The 15,492-nt window shown below is 36.2% G+C and overlaps 4 protein-coding genes across 4 annotated transcripts; 2 read left to right on the plus strand and 2 right to left on the minus strand.

Moving 5' to 3' along the window:
- Positions 1-5,236: 5,236 nt before the first annotated feature.
- LOC128204747 (uncharacterized) lies at positions 5,237-5,871 on the plus strand (the record flags this gene model as incomplete). The annotated part of the gene is made up of 2 exons (XM_052906152.1): positions 5,237-5,414; positions 5,673-5,871. Coding segments are annotated over exons 1-2 (300 nt in total), but the record flags the coding sequence as incomplete, so codon positions are not given.
- Positions 5,872-5,877: 6 nt separating this feature from the next.
- On the minus strand, positions 5,878-7,374 carry LOC128204748 (uncharacterized; the record flags this gene model as incomplete). Its single annotated transcript, XM_052906153.1, has 2 exons — positions 7,025-7,374; positions 5,878-6,587 (listed from the first exon to the last, which is right to left on the minus strand). Coding segments are annotated over exons 1-2 (912 nt in total), but the record flags the coding sequence as incomplete, so codon positions are not given.
- Positions 7,375-7,463: 89 nt separating this feature from the next.
- LOC128204749 (uncharacterized) lies at positions 7,464-8,098 on the plus strand (the record flags this gene model as incomplete). The annotated part of the gene is made up of 2 exons (XM_052906154.1): positions 7,464-7,641; positions 7,900-8,098. Coding segments are annotated over exons 1-2 (300 nt in total), but the record flags the coding sequence as incomplete, so codon positions are not given.
- A 6-nt stretch (positions 8,099-8,104) lies between these two features.
- On the minus strand, positions 8,105-9,561 carry LOC128204750 (uncharacterized; the record flags this gene model as incomplete). The annotated part of the gene is made up of 2 exons (XM_052906155.1): positions 9,259-9,561; positions 8,105-8,814 (listed from the first exon to the last, which is right to left on the minus strand). Coding segments are annotated over exons 1-2 (912 nt in total), but the record flags the coding sequence as incomplete, so codon positions are not given.
- Positions 9,562-15,492: the final 5,931 nt, after the last annotated feature.

A 15,492-nucleotide genomic window follows, 5' to 3' on the forward strand; every position in this document is an offset into this window, starting at 1 on the left:
AATTGACAGACAGTTATCCAAATACTGTAAAAGCTGGTGTAAAAGAGAAGGGGTTGAACTTAATGCCTTAATGCCGTGGATGAATAAGATATTGAACCTAAAAGATAAGAAAATAGAGTTTTTCAACAATAATCCATTAATCCTCGCCCCAAAGTATATTTCGAGAACTCCAAAGCTGATCATGGATATCAAATCTCTACATAAATCAAAGCGCGTAAAGGGTTGAATGGCTTTCGACCTGCAACGTTTTGTAAAACATCATTATTAACATAAACATCTAAAGATATTATATGCTCGCTCATAACTTCCTTCGCGAAAACTTTTATACCTCTGGATTGAATCACCCACATACTATTTATTCCCTGTATGTTTGATGTACATCTATTTTAATAATGCCCTCAACATATGTCACTCGTAGAAAGAACGAACAGTTTTTTTTTATTAAAATATGCATATGCATTATGCTACATACTCAAGATATTGGACTGAAATTTCTGAGGCAAACTGAGAAATATTTACTTAATTTCCTTTTCATTCGGCATTACATGACTATGACATAAATTGTAGCAGGTCGATAGCCTGTCAACGCTTTACACGATTTGATTTGAATGGTAAAAGTGCATAATATTCATTTAGTTAAAAGTGGAGTTTTTTGCTGTTTCTTCCATGTTTCTTGTTTGTGATTTTTTTTTGTTTTTTGTGTTCTATGTCTTTGGCGTTTACCAAGTGCCATTAAACCGGGTTTATGTTTAAACCTTTTGCTACTGAGCTTGTTTCTGTAGTTTTTCACATCAGTATTAAACAAACCTACAATGGATAAGAATTTGGCAGGCAGTTTTAAAGACAGCTTTGATCGAACTGTTATTAATGATCTCTCTATTAAAATTTATCATTTGTATGACAGTAAAATTTATAATGATGATGTAATAAATAATGTTACCAATAAAGTCAGCAATCAATTGTTGACGGCTGCAAATGATCATGTTCTCATCAAAGAGAAGAACATTTGCACTAATAATAAAACAAAGAAGGGTAAAAAGTAGTAATAAACCATGGTTTGATGAAAATTGTAGCCATTTAGGAAGTAAATATTTGTCAAGCAAAAACAAGTTTAGAAGGAACAGATCCAGAGTTCATCAAGAAGAAATGTTATCTAGTAGTAGGAAGTACAAAAAGCAAATAAATAAGAAATTAAATTTGTTCAAAAGTGAGTTTGTTTTGAAATTTAAACGATTATAGAAATCATACCCTTAAGCTCATTGGGATCTTTTGAGAAACTAAAGATTATTAACAAAATGTCTAGTGAGCTATTTTTTTGAACATTTTAGTAAATTAAAGGAAAAGGTTGTAAATGTAAATGATGATTTTATTGAACTAGATTTGCAAAATGTTGCAAATACAAAAAGTGAACTAAATGCTACTGTGTCAGTAGATGAGATAAAAAAAAGTTATTGCATTGTTGAAAAATAATAAATCATCTTCAATATTTGATGATATACTCAATGAATATTTAAAAAATGTTCATGAATAAATGTTGCATTGTTTGTGAGCTTTTGAATGTAATTCTGGACTAAGGTATTTTTCCTGATATATGGAGTAAAGGCATTATATTGCCCTTGTACAAAAATAAAGGTGATATTACGTGAGGAATATTCAGGATTTCGGGAAAACTATAGCACTAATGATAATTTTTCTTCTTTAAATTTAAAAGAATGCTTATCGATTTCTATTTAGCTAAAGGCAAGAAATCGTAGCTGTGTGAAGTTAGCTAAACATACGACATTGGACATTGGACATTCAAGATCGAATGTTGTGCTGGCACGACATTGGACATTGGACATTCAAAATCGAATGTTGTGCTGGCTCGACATTGGACATTCAAAATTGAAAGTCGTGCTGGCACGACATTGGACATTCAAAAATGAATGTCGTGCTAGCACGACATTGGACATTGGAATTTCAAAAATGAATGTCGTGCTGGCACGACATTGGACATTCAAAATCGAATGTTGTGCTGACACGACATTGGACATTCAAAAATGAATATCGTGCCAGCACGACATTGGACATTGGACATTGGGATTTCAAAAATGAATGTCGTGCTGGCACGACATTGGACATTCAAAATCGAATGTTGTGCTGGCACGACATTGGACATTCAAAATCGAATGTTGTGCTTGCACGACATTGGACATTCAAAAATGAATGTCGTGCTGGCACGACATTGGACATTGGACATTCAACATCGAATGTTGTGCTGGCACGACATTGGACATTCAAAATCGAATGTTTTGCTGGCACGACATTGGACATTGGACATTCAAAAATGAAAGTCGTGCTAGCACGACATTGGACATTCAAAAATGAATGTCGTCCAGCACGACATTTGACATTGGGATTTCAAAAATGAAAGTCGTGCTAGCACGAAATTGGACATTTAAAAATGAATGTGGTGCCAGCACAACATTGGACATTGGAATTTCAAAAATGAATGTCGTGCTAGCACGACATTGGACATTGGACATTCAAAATCGAAAATTGTGCTGGCACGACATTGGGCATTGGTATTTCAAAAATGAATGTCGTGCTAGCACGACATTGGACATTCAACATTCAACATCGAATGTTGTGCTGGCACGACATTGGACATTCAAAATCGAATGTTGTGCTGGCACGACATTGGACATTGGTATTTCAAAAATGAATGTCGTGCTAGCACGACATTGGACATTCAACATTCAACATCGAATGTTGTGCTGGCACGACATTGGACATTGGACATTCAAAATCGAATGTTGTGCTAGCACGACATTGGACATCCAACATCGAATGTTGTGCTGGCACGACATTGGACATTGGACACTCAAAAGTGAAAGTCGTGCTAGCACGACATTGGACATTGGAATTTCAAAAATGAATGTCGTGCTAGCACGACATTGGACATTGGACATTCAAAATCGAATGTTGTGCTGGCACGACATTGGACATTCAAAAGTGAAAGTCGTGCTGGCACGACATTGAACATTGGACATTCAAAAATGAATGTCGTGCTAGCACATTTGACATTGGAATTTCAAAAATGAATGTCCTGCTAGCACGACATTTGACATTAGGACATTCAAAATCGAATGTTGTGCTGGCACGACATTGGACATTCAAAAGTGAATGTTGTGCTGGCACGACATTGGACATTGGACATTCAAAATCGAATGTTGTGACTAATTGAGTCGATAAAAAATAAGTCGACAGGCAATAATAGGCTCATTGACAATATTTCGTGTTATAATACGTAAAACCAGATAAAGTAGATGTAGAAACGATTACATTTATATTTTTTGGAATCATCAATGCATGTGTATATTTTCCATATGTCATCATATACTGTGAATAAAATTATCTTCACTTCGTTTATAAATGGTACTGGATGTGTAGCAGTGGTGTGTAAACAATTAAGCTTATTAAAAGTATGCCATTTCGAAAGCATTATCACTGTTTGTCTACATATAATCCACGACCATTTATAAATATATTCATTTGAATCTTTCTCTGCATATGTGACACCATGTCTATCTAAATCATGCTTAAGTTTCAAATATTGCGATGGAATCGTAATGACAATGCTCTCTTGGTGTTTATAAATTTGTAATGGTTCATTGCTTTAGTGATCTCTAGCCCTTTTCAAATAATTTTAAGACAATATCTCAAAATAATTAATTCCGAAAATTGCATGCCATCCGAATTAATTTAAAGTCGGTAGAAAACATTCATTCATAAAACATGTCATACATTAATTTGAATGTGCCAGCATGACTTTCATTTTTAAATGTCCAATGTCGTGCTGGTACGACATTCATTTATGACTGTCGAATGTCCAATGTCGTGCCAGCACGACTTTCAATTTTGAATGTCCAATGTCCAATGTCGTTCCAGCACAACATTCGATTTTAAATGTCCAATGTCGTGCCAGCACAACATTCGATTTTGAATCATTTCTGAAATCACAATGTCCAATGTCTAATGTCAAAACTGAAAGTCGTGCTGGCACGACATTTGACATTCAAAAATGAATGTCGTGCCAGCACGATTTTCAGTTTTGAATGTCCAATGTCCAATTCGTGCCAGCACAACATTCGATTTTGAATGTCCAATGTCGTGCTAGCACGACATTCATTTTTGAAATCACAATGTCCAATGTCGTGCTGGCACGACATTCATTTTTGAATGTCCAATGTCCAATGTCGTGCCAGCACGACTTTCAATTTTGAATGTCCAATGTCGTGCCAGCACAACATTCGATTTTTGAATGTCCAATGTCGTGCTAGCACGACTTTCACGTTTGAATGTCCAATGTCCAATGTCGTGCCAGCACAACATTCGATTTTGAATGTCCAATGTCCAATGTCGTCCTAGCACGACTTTCACTTTTGAATGTTCAGTGTCCAATGGCGTGCCAGCAAAACATTCGATTTTGAATGTCCAATGTCGTGCTAGCACGACATTCATTTTTGAAATCCCAATGTCCAATGGCCAATGTCGTGCTGGCACGACATTCATTTTTGAATGTCCAATGTCGTGCCAGCACGACTTTCAATTTTGAATGTCCAATGTCGTGCCAGCACAACATTCGATTTTTGTATGTCCAATGTCGTGCTAGCACGACTTTCACTTTTGAATGTCCAATGTCCAATGTCATGCCAGCACAACATTCGATTTTGAATGTCCAATGTCCAATGTCGGGCTAGCACGACTTTCACTTTTGAATGTCCAATGTCGTGCCAGCAACACATTCGATTTTGAATGTCCAATGTCCGATGTCGTGCTAGCACGACATTCATTTTTGAAATCTCAATGTCCAATGTCGTGCTCGCACAACATTCGATTTTGAATGTCCAATGTCCAATGTCGTTTTGTGATATCACACGCATATTATATGCCATGATGAAAATAAAACTTGAAACTTGCTTATTATCATCATCTAAGCGCTTGTAAGGAAAATGGCCGCCTTTTACGAAAGTGGATTTAGTTTGAAGACTGATATACTGTTGTTCATAAAATCAATGTCATTTTGTAATATTTTGGAACGGAATTGTATTTTCTATATACCAAAGCATAAAATTTCTTAAATATTTCTGTGTGTAGACCGGGATACACTGATAATGGGGGACTTTAGTCGGTTATCTGCCCTTGTCAAACAGGTGCTCGTTTGGTGGCGCTGTTGTCGAATAGGTCCCTAGTTTACTTCCGTATTACAGATCGATAACAGTGGTGATAAAATTCCGATAAAATTTGTAAATATTCAATTGATATCGCAACATGGCTTCAAATTTTTGCACCTTATCATTAGGCCAGCTTAAAACGGAGCTAAGGCGACGCAATGCAAAGTTGACTGGACGGAAGAAGGAATTAATCGAAAGGTAAACTTGTCAAAATGTAGCCCGAGGACAACTAGTTGTTAAATCGATATCTTGATAATTTAAGTTGTTTAACAAATGATTTTATCATTTTAGTAATGTTAATAAAGCTTTGAAATGTGAACACTTTTGTGTTTTTATTGCAATGACTTTTAGCGGATTATATGCTCGTGTTTACATGTATTTTACGACAGAATACAGTGGGTGGGGAAATTTTTAACACAATATATGGTATCACAAGTTAATTTCGTATCTTTCCAGACTGGAGGCATATGACAGAAACCAGAATTTCAACAGGGAAGAAGATCTTCTACCAGAATTCAACATGAGCCTGCCCAAGACTAGTGGATACAGAGATGTAAATTCAGATGCTAAAATGGCACCAATAACAATGGAGAAGGCCATCGAATACATGGACCAGTACCGGGTGGAGTTTGATGCGAAGGTAAAAGACCTGTACACGTGTGTTTGGGTAGTTTCTTTTGAAACTGCTTGGAGCAAAGTGCTTAACAAGTTCTTGGCTCGGCCAGATGTTGAGTTCCCTCCACTGTTTCTCCATGAAGAGAACCCATGTAATGAATATGTTTGAAATTACACTTTCAGCAACACTGAACATTCTAGACAGTTCAAAGCTTGTTGTGTGTCGCCTAAGTTTCATTAACACAATTAAAAATTGGTCAGGCACAGTCACACTAATAACAGAGTGATATATATAGTTCAGATGATATGCTGCTGGTCCAAGTGTACTCAAAACAAACATAAATTTCAAATAATTTTCAAGTCCAGTATAAAAATGAACTGCTGCTGAATCATGTTCAAAGTTATAAATAGAAAATGCTGGTTGTTTTGGTGTCTGAACCACAGCATCTACATATGAAGGTATCCCTTGCACATCAGTTTCAACTTCAGATACAGTTTCAGTGTCCATTGGAATTACTTCCTCAACTGCCCCAACATCCAAATCATCTGAAACAATTTCTAACTTCTGAGCAATAAACTCTGGCTGTGGCTCCTCACTGATATTCGAAATGTCGTGGAATAGCTTCCTCTTTCTAGCATCTCGAGAGAGACATCTGTCCTTGCGTGCCCTCTTCTTCTGCAATGTGTCTTGGCATGTCCAAGAAAACACACTTGGAACGGCGGTTTTTCGGAGAGCCTTTTTCTGTCGTTCGACCCCTGAAATGTAAAAAAGAAATAGAAATATTAATTATCAAAATCATAATCACCATTTATGATTAAAAAAATAGTTATGATTTCTAAGTAAGTCTTGCACAGGTGGGGTTTGGGTGGGGGTTTTGCACAAGTTTATTGTTTTACCCCCCCCACAACCACATTACAGGAGGATAAAAGGGGAAATGAGAAAACAGGGAGAGGGGGTTGCAGAGTCACTACATAATCTGACAAAATTCTGGTATGCGGAAAATAACTGAGAGCCATTAAGAACAGATTCGAAAGATACACAACGGACTGCACTGTACATTTACTGATTTAGTTCCTTGACATGTATATTGTATATATGGTCAGTGCGCAAATTAGGGCTGCTATTTTTTATTTGCATTGAAATCTTTTATATTTATAATGAATTAAAACATATACAAACGCATTATTCTCACCAGAATACGTCTCAGAGTGGTAATCATCTCCCGTGAAATGATTCTCACAGATATACGAGTACTTCGTAGGTGACCACATTTCGAACTTCGATTTTCCCCTTTTAATTGCGTGCACCCATGCATCTCGTCGGGCTTTGTCCTTCGGAAACTTATGACGTCCTTTTCGTGAACAAAATGGTACAACACAAGTTGTTTCAGGCATGATTAATCACTTTCAATGTATAACTGTCAAACGCTTGGGTAAACAACAATGGCGTGGATGAATTGATAAGATCCGAGGATACCCGGATAAAGGACCTACTCGACAGCAGCGCCACCTATAGTGGGATTTGGGGCAGATAACCCGCTAAAGTCGCTAAATGGGGGACTTTAGTCGGTTATCTGCCCTTGTCAAACAGGTGCTCGTTTGGTGGCGCTGTTGTCGAATAGGTCCCTAGTTTACTTCCGTATTACAGATCGATAACAGTGGTGATAAAATTCCGATAAAATTTGTAAATATTCAATTGATATCGCAACATGGCTTCAAATTTTTGCACCTTATCATTAGGCCAGCTTAAAACGGAGCTAAGGCGACGCAATGCAAAGTTGACTGGACGGAAGAAGGAATTAATCGAAAGGTAAACTTGTCAAAATGTAGCCCGAGGACAACTAGTTGTTAAATCGATATCTTGATAATTTAAGTTGTTTAACAAATGATTTTATCATTTTAGTAATGTTAATAAAGCTTTGAAATGTGAACACTTTTGTGTTTTTATTGCAATGACTTTTAGCGGATTATATGCTCGTGTTTACATGTATTTTACGACAGAATACAGTGGGTGGGGAAATTTTTAACACAATATATGGTATCACAAGTTAATTTCGTATCTTTCCAGACTGGAGGCATATGACAGAAACCAGAATTTCAACAGGGAAGAAGATCTTCTACCAGAATTCAACATGAGCCTGCCCAAGACTAGTGGATACAGAGATGTAAATTCAGATGCTAAAATGGCACCAATAACAATGGAGAAGGCCATCGAATACATGGACCAGTACCGGGTGGAGTTTGATGCGAAGGTAAAAGACCTGTACACGTGTGTTTGGGTAGTTTCTTTTGAAACTGCTTGGAGCAAAGTGCTTAACAAGTTCTTGGCTCGGCCAGATGTTGAGTTCCCTCCACTGTTTCTCCATGAAGAGAACCCATGTAATGAATATGTTTGAAATTACACTTTCAGCAACACTGAACATTCTAGACAGTTCAAAGCTTGTTGTGTGTCGCCTAAGTTTCATTAACACAATTAAAAATTGGTCAGGCACAGTCACACTAATAACAGAGTGATATATATAGTTCAGATGATATGCTGCTGGTCCAAGTGTACTCAAAACAAACATAAATTTCAAATAATTTTCAAGTCCAGTATAAAAATGAACTGCTGCTGAATCATGTTCAAAGTTATAAATAGAAAATGCTGGTTGTTTTGGTGTCTGAACCACAGCATCTACATATGAAGGTATCCCTTGCACATCAGTTTCAACTTCAGATACAGTTTCAGTGTCCATTGGAATTACTTCCTCAACTGCCCCAACATCCAAATCATCTGAAACAATTTCTAACTTCTGAGCAATAAACTCTGGCTGTGGCTCCTCACTGATATTCGAAATGTCGTGGAATAGCTTCCTCTTTCTAGCATCTCGAGAGAGACATCTGTCCTTGCGTGCCCTCTTCTTCTGCAATGTGTCTTGGCATGTCCAAGAAAACACACTTGGAACGGCGGTTTTTCGGAGAGCCTTTTTCTGTCGTTCGACCCCTGAAATGTAAAAAAGAAATAGAAATATTAATTATCAAAATCATAATCACCATTTATGATTAAAAAAATAGTTATGATTTCTAAGTAAGTCTTGCACAGGTGGGGTTTGGGTGGGGGTTTTGCACAAGTTTATTGTTTTACCCCCCCCCCCCCCCACAACCACATTACAGGAGGATAAAAGGGGAAATGAGAAAACAGGGAGAGGGGGTTGCAGAGTCACTACATAATCTGACAAAATTCTGGTATGCGGAAAATAACTGAGAGCCATTAAGAACAGATTCGAAAGATACACAACGGACTGCACTGTACATTTACTGATTTAGTTCCTTGACATGTATATTGTATATATGGTCAGTGCGCAAATTAGGGCTGCTATTTTTTATTTGCATTGAAATCTTTTATATTTATAATGAATTAAAACATATACAAACGCATTATTCTCACCAGAATACGTCTCAGAGTGGTAATCATCTCCCGTGAAATGATTCTCACAGATATACGAGTACTTCGTAGGTGACCACATTTCGAACTTCGATTTTCCCCTTTTAATTGCGTGCACCCATGCATCTCGTCGGGCTTTGTCCTTCGGAAACTTATGACGTCCTTTTCGTGAACAAAATGGTACAACACAAGTTGTTTCAGGCATGATTAATCACTTTCAATGTATAACTGTCAAACGCTTGGGTAAACAACAATGGCGTGGATGAATTGATAAGATCCGAGGATACCCGGATAAAGGACCTACTCGACAGCAGCGCCACCTATAGTGGGATTTGGGGCAGATAACCCGCTAAAGTCGCTAATTGGAATTTGATGTACAGTTTCTGACAGTGACAACAGAAAAAGACGAGAATGTGACATTGGATTTGGGTGGTTTGTCTAAAGACAATAAAGTTATACCAACATATCGCATACCATTTTAATGGGCATTGGCTCCTCTTTTCATGTCACCCATTTTAAAATGGATTGTTTGTATGTTGATTAAGAAACAATAAAAATAATGGACTATACTGTGAAATTTGGTAAGTTTAAGTTACATAAGACATTAAATTTCTTCATGAATCATATGTGTTGTTTATCTCAATATGTGAACCCAAAATGATATTAATCAACATTTTAGACACAAACAATATGCCAGATGCCTTATGTTTTGCTAGTGCGAGTTTCAGTGACTATTAAAAGCACTACAAAAGTATAGATGCTCATATTAAAATCATGCATATATAATAATAATAATTTATGTGTTATTTTTATTTAACCGTGCAGTGTTAAATACTGTGTAAAATACCATAATTGTACCAATCTTCAAAGGGGGGGGGACATAGAGGATCCCAAAAACTACAGAGGAATCACTCTGATAAATATTATAGGAAAAATATATTCACAGGTACTATTAAATAGGCTCACAAAATGGTCAAAAGAACATGAAAAAATTATAACGAATCAGTTTGGTTTTCAAAAGGGAAAGTCTGCAGTTGATTGTATTTTTATTTTACAGTCAATTATTTCTAAAACACTTAGCTCGAAAAAGAAATTGTATTGTGCGTTTTTAGATTATGAAAAATGTTTCAATAAAATAGATAGATTACATCTATGGCAAAAACTACTAAACGAAAATGTGAGTTCAAAAATGGTAAAGGCGCATCAAGCTATGTATAGCGTTGTCAAATCTTGTGTACGGTATAATTCGAACACATCACGGTATTTTGAATCAAATATCGGTGTTAAACAAGGGGATCCAAGTTCCAGTCTAATGTTTTTATTTTTCGTGAACGACATTATAAATAATATTAACGCTGATATAGCTGGTATTTTTACAGCAAATGAAATCAATATATTTCTGTTACTCTTTGCAGATGATGCGGTGTTATTCGCTCAAACACCAAAAGCATTACAGTCTATGTTAAATGACCTGGAACGATATTGCAATGACTGGGGACTAAAAATAAATACCACCAAAACAAAAGTTATGATATTTGAAAATGGACGTCACACAAACAATGAATTCTTACTCTGTAATACTATACTAGACGTTGTAACATCCTTCAAATATTTGGGCATCTACTTCTTTAAAAATGGCAATTGGTTTAGAACACAAAAGCGACTAGCACAGCACGCTTCATACGCAGTCCATAAATTATTTATCGTTTTCAACCAAATCGAGTTACATTCAATTGATAAATGCAAACTATTCGACAGTCTTGTTTCACCAATTATTAACTATAGTGCAGAGGTATGGGGAAATCACGAATCTAAAAATATAGAAATAATCCATTGTAAATTTCTCCGAAAAATTTTAAACGTAAAAAAGTCGACCAATTTAGACGGATTATACGGTGAACTTGGGCGCTTCCCTATGATAATAGCTAGGCGATTAATAATGATAAAATATTGGATTAAAATATTAAAATCAAATAATGCGTTATTGGTAAATGCATATACACTTCTCAAGACTGACGCTGATAACAATAACATATATGGAGGCAAAAAATGGGCTAATCAAATTAAAGTAATATTAAACCAAATAGGTATGACAAACATCTGGCAAAATCAATACACTGCTGATATCAGCTTTGAATTAATTAAACAACGCATCGTCGATATATATAAGCAAACTTGGTATGCAAACATTAACAACTCAAGTAGACTATCATCATACGCAAGGTTTAAGCATGACTTTCAGTTTGAAAAATATCTAAACTGCGTTAATGAAAATAAATATAGAATAGCTATTACAAAATTTAGACTTTCGTCACATGACCTAGCCATTGAAACTGGAAGGTATATAAACATTATAAGATCGGAACGTATATGCTTACACTGTAACATGAATGTAGTAGAAAGTGAATATCATTTCTTACTCGTATGTCCTAAATACAAACTCCTCCGACAACAATATCTCAAACCTTATTATAACTCGTGGCCGAATCTTAATAAATTTGACAATCTTTTGTCATCACCATCTGTTCACTGTATTAACAACTTAGCGAAGTTTATCTATTTCGCATTTTGCCTTAGAACAAATGCTACAGCAATAACACTTCATTATTGATCATTTATCTGAATGTAAATCTTAGCGTATTGAAATATGTAAATTGTTACTATGTCTTTTTGTAACATGACAGCTACTTTCTTGAATGTTTGACCTCTCTGTAAATAATCTGTGTCTTCATTGTTCCATATTGTACTTTATTATATGGCTATAAATGTGCACATGCCGTTTAATGCTGAATAAAGATATGTTATGTTATGTTATGTTTTCATTGGTGTGAATCAGTTGACTTGTGGCGTTAAGGGAGTAAAATGAATATCCAAATGTTAAAAAAGTTCCTTAAACGTGCATTATGCACCAGATTATGCACCAGTCAATTGTAACCATGGCCCCCGATGTCCTTGGGTATATAGGGGATAATGAGAGAAGTGGGCTGTGTTTTTACCTTCCAGGTGGCCCCGCAGTGCCAAGTGAATGCTGTGGTTTTGTTTTTGCGCCGAAAATAGCGGGGAAAGGGCCTTACTTCGAGGTGCGGGGGAATTTGGCGGGGATTTGCCCAGTACTTTCTCTCCGCAGGGAGGGGATTTTACCAAGGATTGGCTGGACTGAAAGTCAAAGTCCCCACTATTCTCCGGACCTGGGAGGAGGGGGCGTGGTAACAATTGACTGGTGCATTATTGTGGCTACTTGTGCAAATGGCATCTTGTTTTGGCTTTATTATACAGATCTATTATATAACAGGCAGTATGAAGTACAAAACAAGTATGCACAAACTTCAAAACATACATTCTATAAATTTTTCCGAAAAAAATGTGGAAAATCCATCTTATTATTTTTTTTCTCGGCGCTCATTTTTGGATATCTTTTTCTTAATTTTATTCCCTCCTCCTGGCGCTTATTTTTGAAAAAAATCCCGTAAAACGAAAAATAAAAAAAACTTTCGCCTAAGGTTTCTGCAAGCATTTCCAATTCTTGTAAGGTGGATATTTGAAAGTCTGTCCCCGACAAGATAACATTTCGGAACAAGTGCCTTAAATTTATTAAGGGTGTTACTGTTACGAATGTGAACATCAAACCGGTTCCACAAATCTATGGAAGATATGATTGTTGATTTCGAGTAAATATTTAAACGTCTAGGTATGGTTAATGCTAAGATATTGTGTAAATTTCGAACTGTTAATCATAAACTGCCTATTGATTAAGAAAGAATTTTGAATATAGAAAGAAATAGTAGAACATGCAATTTATGCTATGTTAATCACGACGTAATAGTTGATGAATTTCACTATATCTTCCAATGTCCATTTTTCAATTCGGATAGAAAAACATGTATTAACGCTTATTATTACAAATTACAATAGTCCTAACACTTTAAAATTTGATCAACTTAATTAACTTTGTAAAGATTGTCTTTATTCTGTAAACACACAATGTCTGCTTATATAATATTTTATGCCAGTGTGCCTTGTTCACATGATAGTTTTAAAATCATAATAATATGTCCCATTCTCCATATTTGAACTTTTTCTCTTGTATATTCCACCTAACCCATACTCATTATCATTATTATTTTGTTTAAAATATGTTATAATGTTCACAGTGTTCATTGCATTGTTTTGTCAGATGATCAAAATGAGCCTTGACTAATAAAACCTTCATGTAAGAGACTGACCTCCCTTGTTAAAATGAACTCAACGAGAATTTATTGGAAAGAAAAATTGACATTTACTCTACCAGAGTCATTCGGAGCTCCTCGGACATTTTATTGAAAACAACCTCGGATGTATTTGGACGGTTTACACACTCAAAAAGTGGTACGTTTAAGTCCGCTGCAAGTAGATCGCGTAGTAATTTTATTTAGCAGTTAAACTTTGTGACTTAACTCTTGGGATTCTTCATTATGTTTGCTATATTACAATTCAATGACAATAAATTTAAACTTAGATCAATAAATACAACTCTAAAACACTACATTTAACTAATGATATAATTCAAAATTTTACGAACTACTTCAACAGATGTACCGGCATACATCCGAGGTTGTTTTCTAAAAAAATGGCCGAGGAGTTCCGAATGTACCAGAGTACCTTTACCGCATTACGAAAAAAACCGAAGTTACCGGAAGTGACATAAGCGACATTGATTTTGGACAACCACTATCGATTGTCGCCGACATAGCCTTGTCAGCGACGATTTATCGATTGTACTCGATACTCGTTTCATCACTAGTATTATGCTTCTTAAACAACCACTTTCTAAAAATAAATATTTTATGCTTTGAACATTTTTCGAAAAACACTTGTTATGAAGGGATGCAGACAGGGAACAAACAGCCACAGAGTGATGGTTCTTACAAAGTATAAAGTCAACACCGCCATCAATAAATGCTTCAAGTTTAATTCCTATCAACCAAAATATTAATACACATCACCTGCTTAGCATCGGAACTACTTACGTAAATGTATGGGGTCAAGTACTTGCTTATGCGTATTTAATGCGTTATTGCATTTTTATAGTATTATAGTTTTACTTGTAATTTGATGAGTTCAATTGAAAATAATGTAAATATCGCATTTACATATGAAGACATTTTGCATCTGTTGAGAAGAAATTTATTTCAAGATTAAAGATTGATGCCAAAAATATATTTCTAATTTTAATGCATTTTCATGTCTAACTCATTCGACTTTAATTATCAAAGCAAAAGAAAGGCTAATGATTAAGCTACAGATATACAAATGTAAGCATTACTTTGGCACATTTTAACTGGGGAGTTGTGGCCACTTGCTATTAACTATAATATACAGTTATAATGAATGATTAAAAATACAGTTATAATGAATTATTTTCAGTCCGTACACAAATCATACGCCTTTTTATCATCAATATCAAAAGAGTTCAACATGATTATGAATTAAATTGAACCAAAAATACATTAATTTATATAAACCTTTTACAACAAAGACATTTCCTAAATCCAATAAAAAATAATTGGATATTGATACAGAGTTAAGTTAGAATAAAAAAAATATTATTATATTTTGCAGGTGTTGCAGTCAAATTTGCACCAGTGTGTGTGTGCGTGTGTGTTGGTGTGTGTGTTCTTGCGCGTGCGTGTGTGTGTGCGTGTGCGCGCGTGTGTGTGCATGTGTGGGTGTGCGTGCGTGGGTGTGTGTAAGCGTGTGCGTACGTGTGTGTGCGCGTGCGTGTGCGTGCGTGTGTGTGCTTGTGTGTGTGTGCGTGTGTGCGTGTGTGTGTGTGTGTGCGTGCGTGCGTGCGTGCGTGCGTGCGTGCGTGCGTGTGTGTGTGCTTGTGTGTGTGTGTACGTGCGTGTGTGTGTGTGTGAGTGTGCGTGTGTGTGTGCGTGCGTGTGCGTGCGTGTGTGCGTGTGTGTGTGCGTGTGTGTGCGTGTGTGTGTGCGTGTGTGTGCGTGTGTGTGCGCGTGTGTGTGCGCGTGTGCGTGTGTGTGCGTGTGTGTGCGTGTGCGTGTGCGTGTGTGTGTGTGTTATCTGTGGTGCGATGAGGAGCCAACTCCTGATCTGACCTTGTGTGGCCAATATGAAATAACTGTGTGGCAAAGGGGGAACCGGCAGTCAGGAATGCACTTAAATCTTCAAAAGAAAAGGGTGAAATTAATCTTGAATAACTTGAATTATGTAATAACATTTCTTTCGTTTGACATTAAA

The sequence above is a fragment of the Mya arenaria genome, chromosome 10, assembly GCF_026914265.1.
Source record: "Mya arenaria isolate MELC-2E11 chromosome 10, ASM2691426v1".
Taxonomy (NCBI): Eukaryota; Metazoa; Mollusca; class Bivalvia; order Myida; family Myidae; genus Mya; species Mya arenaria.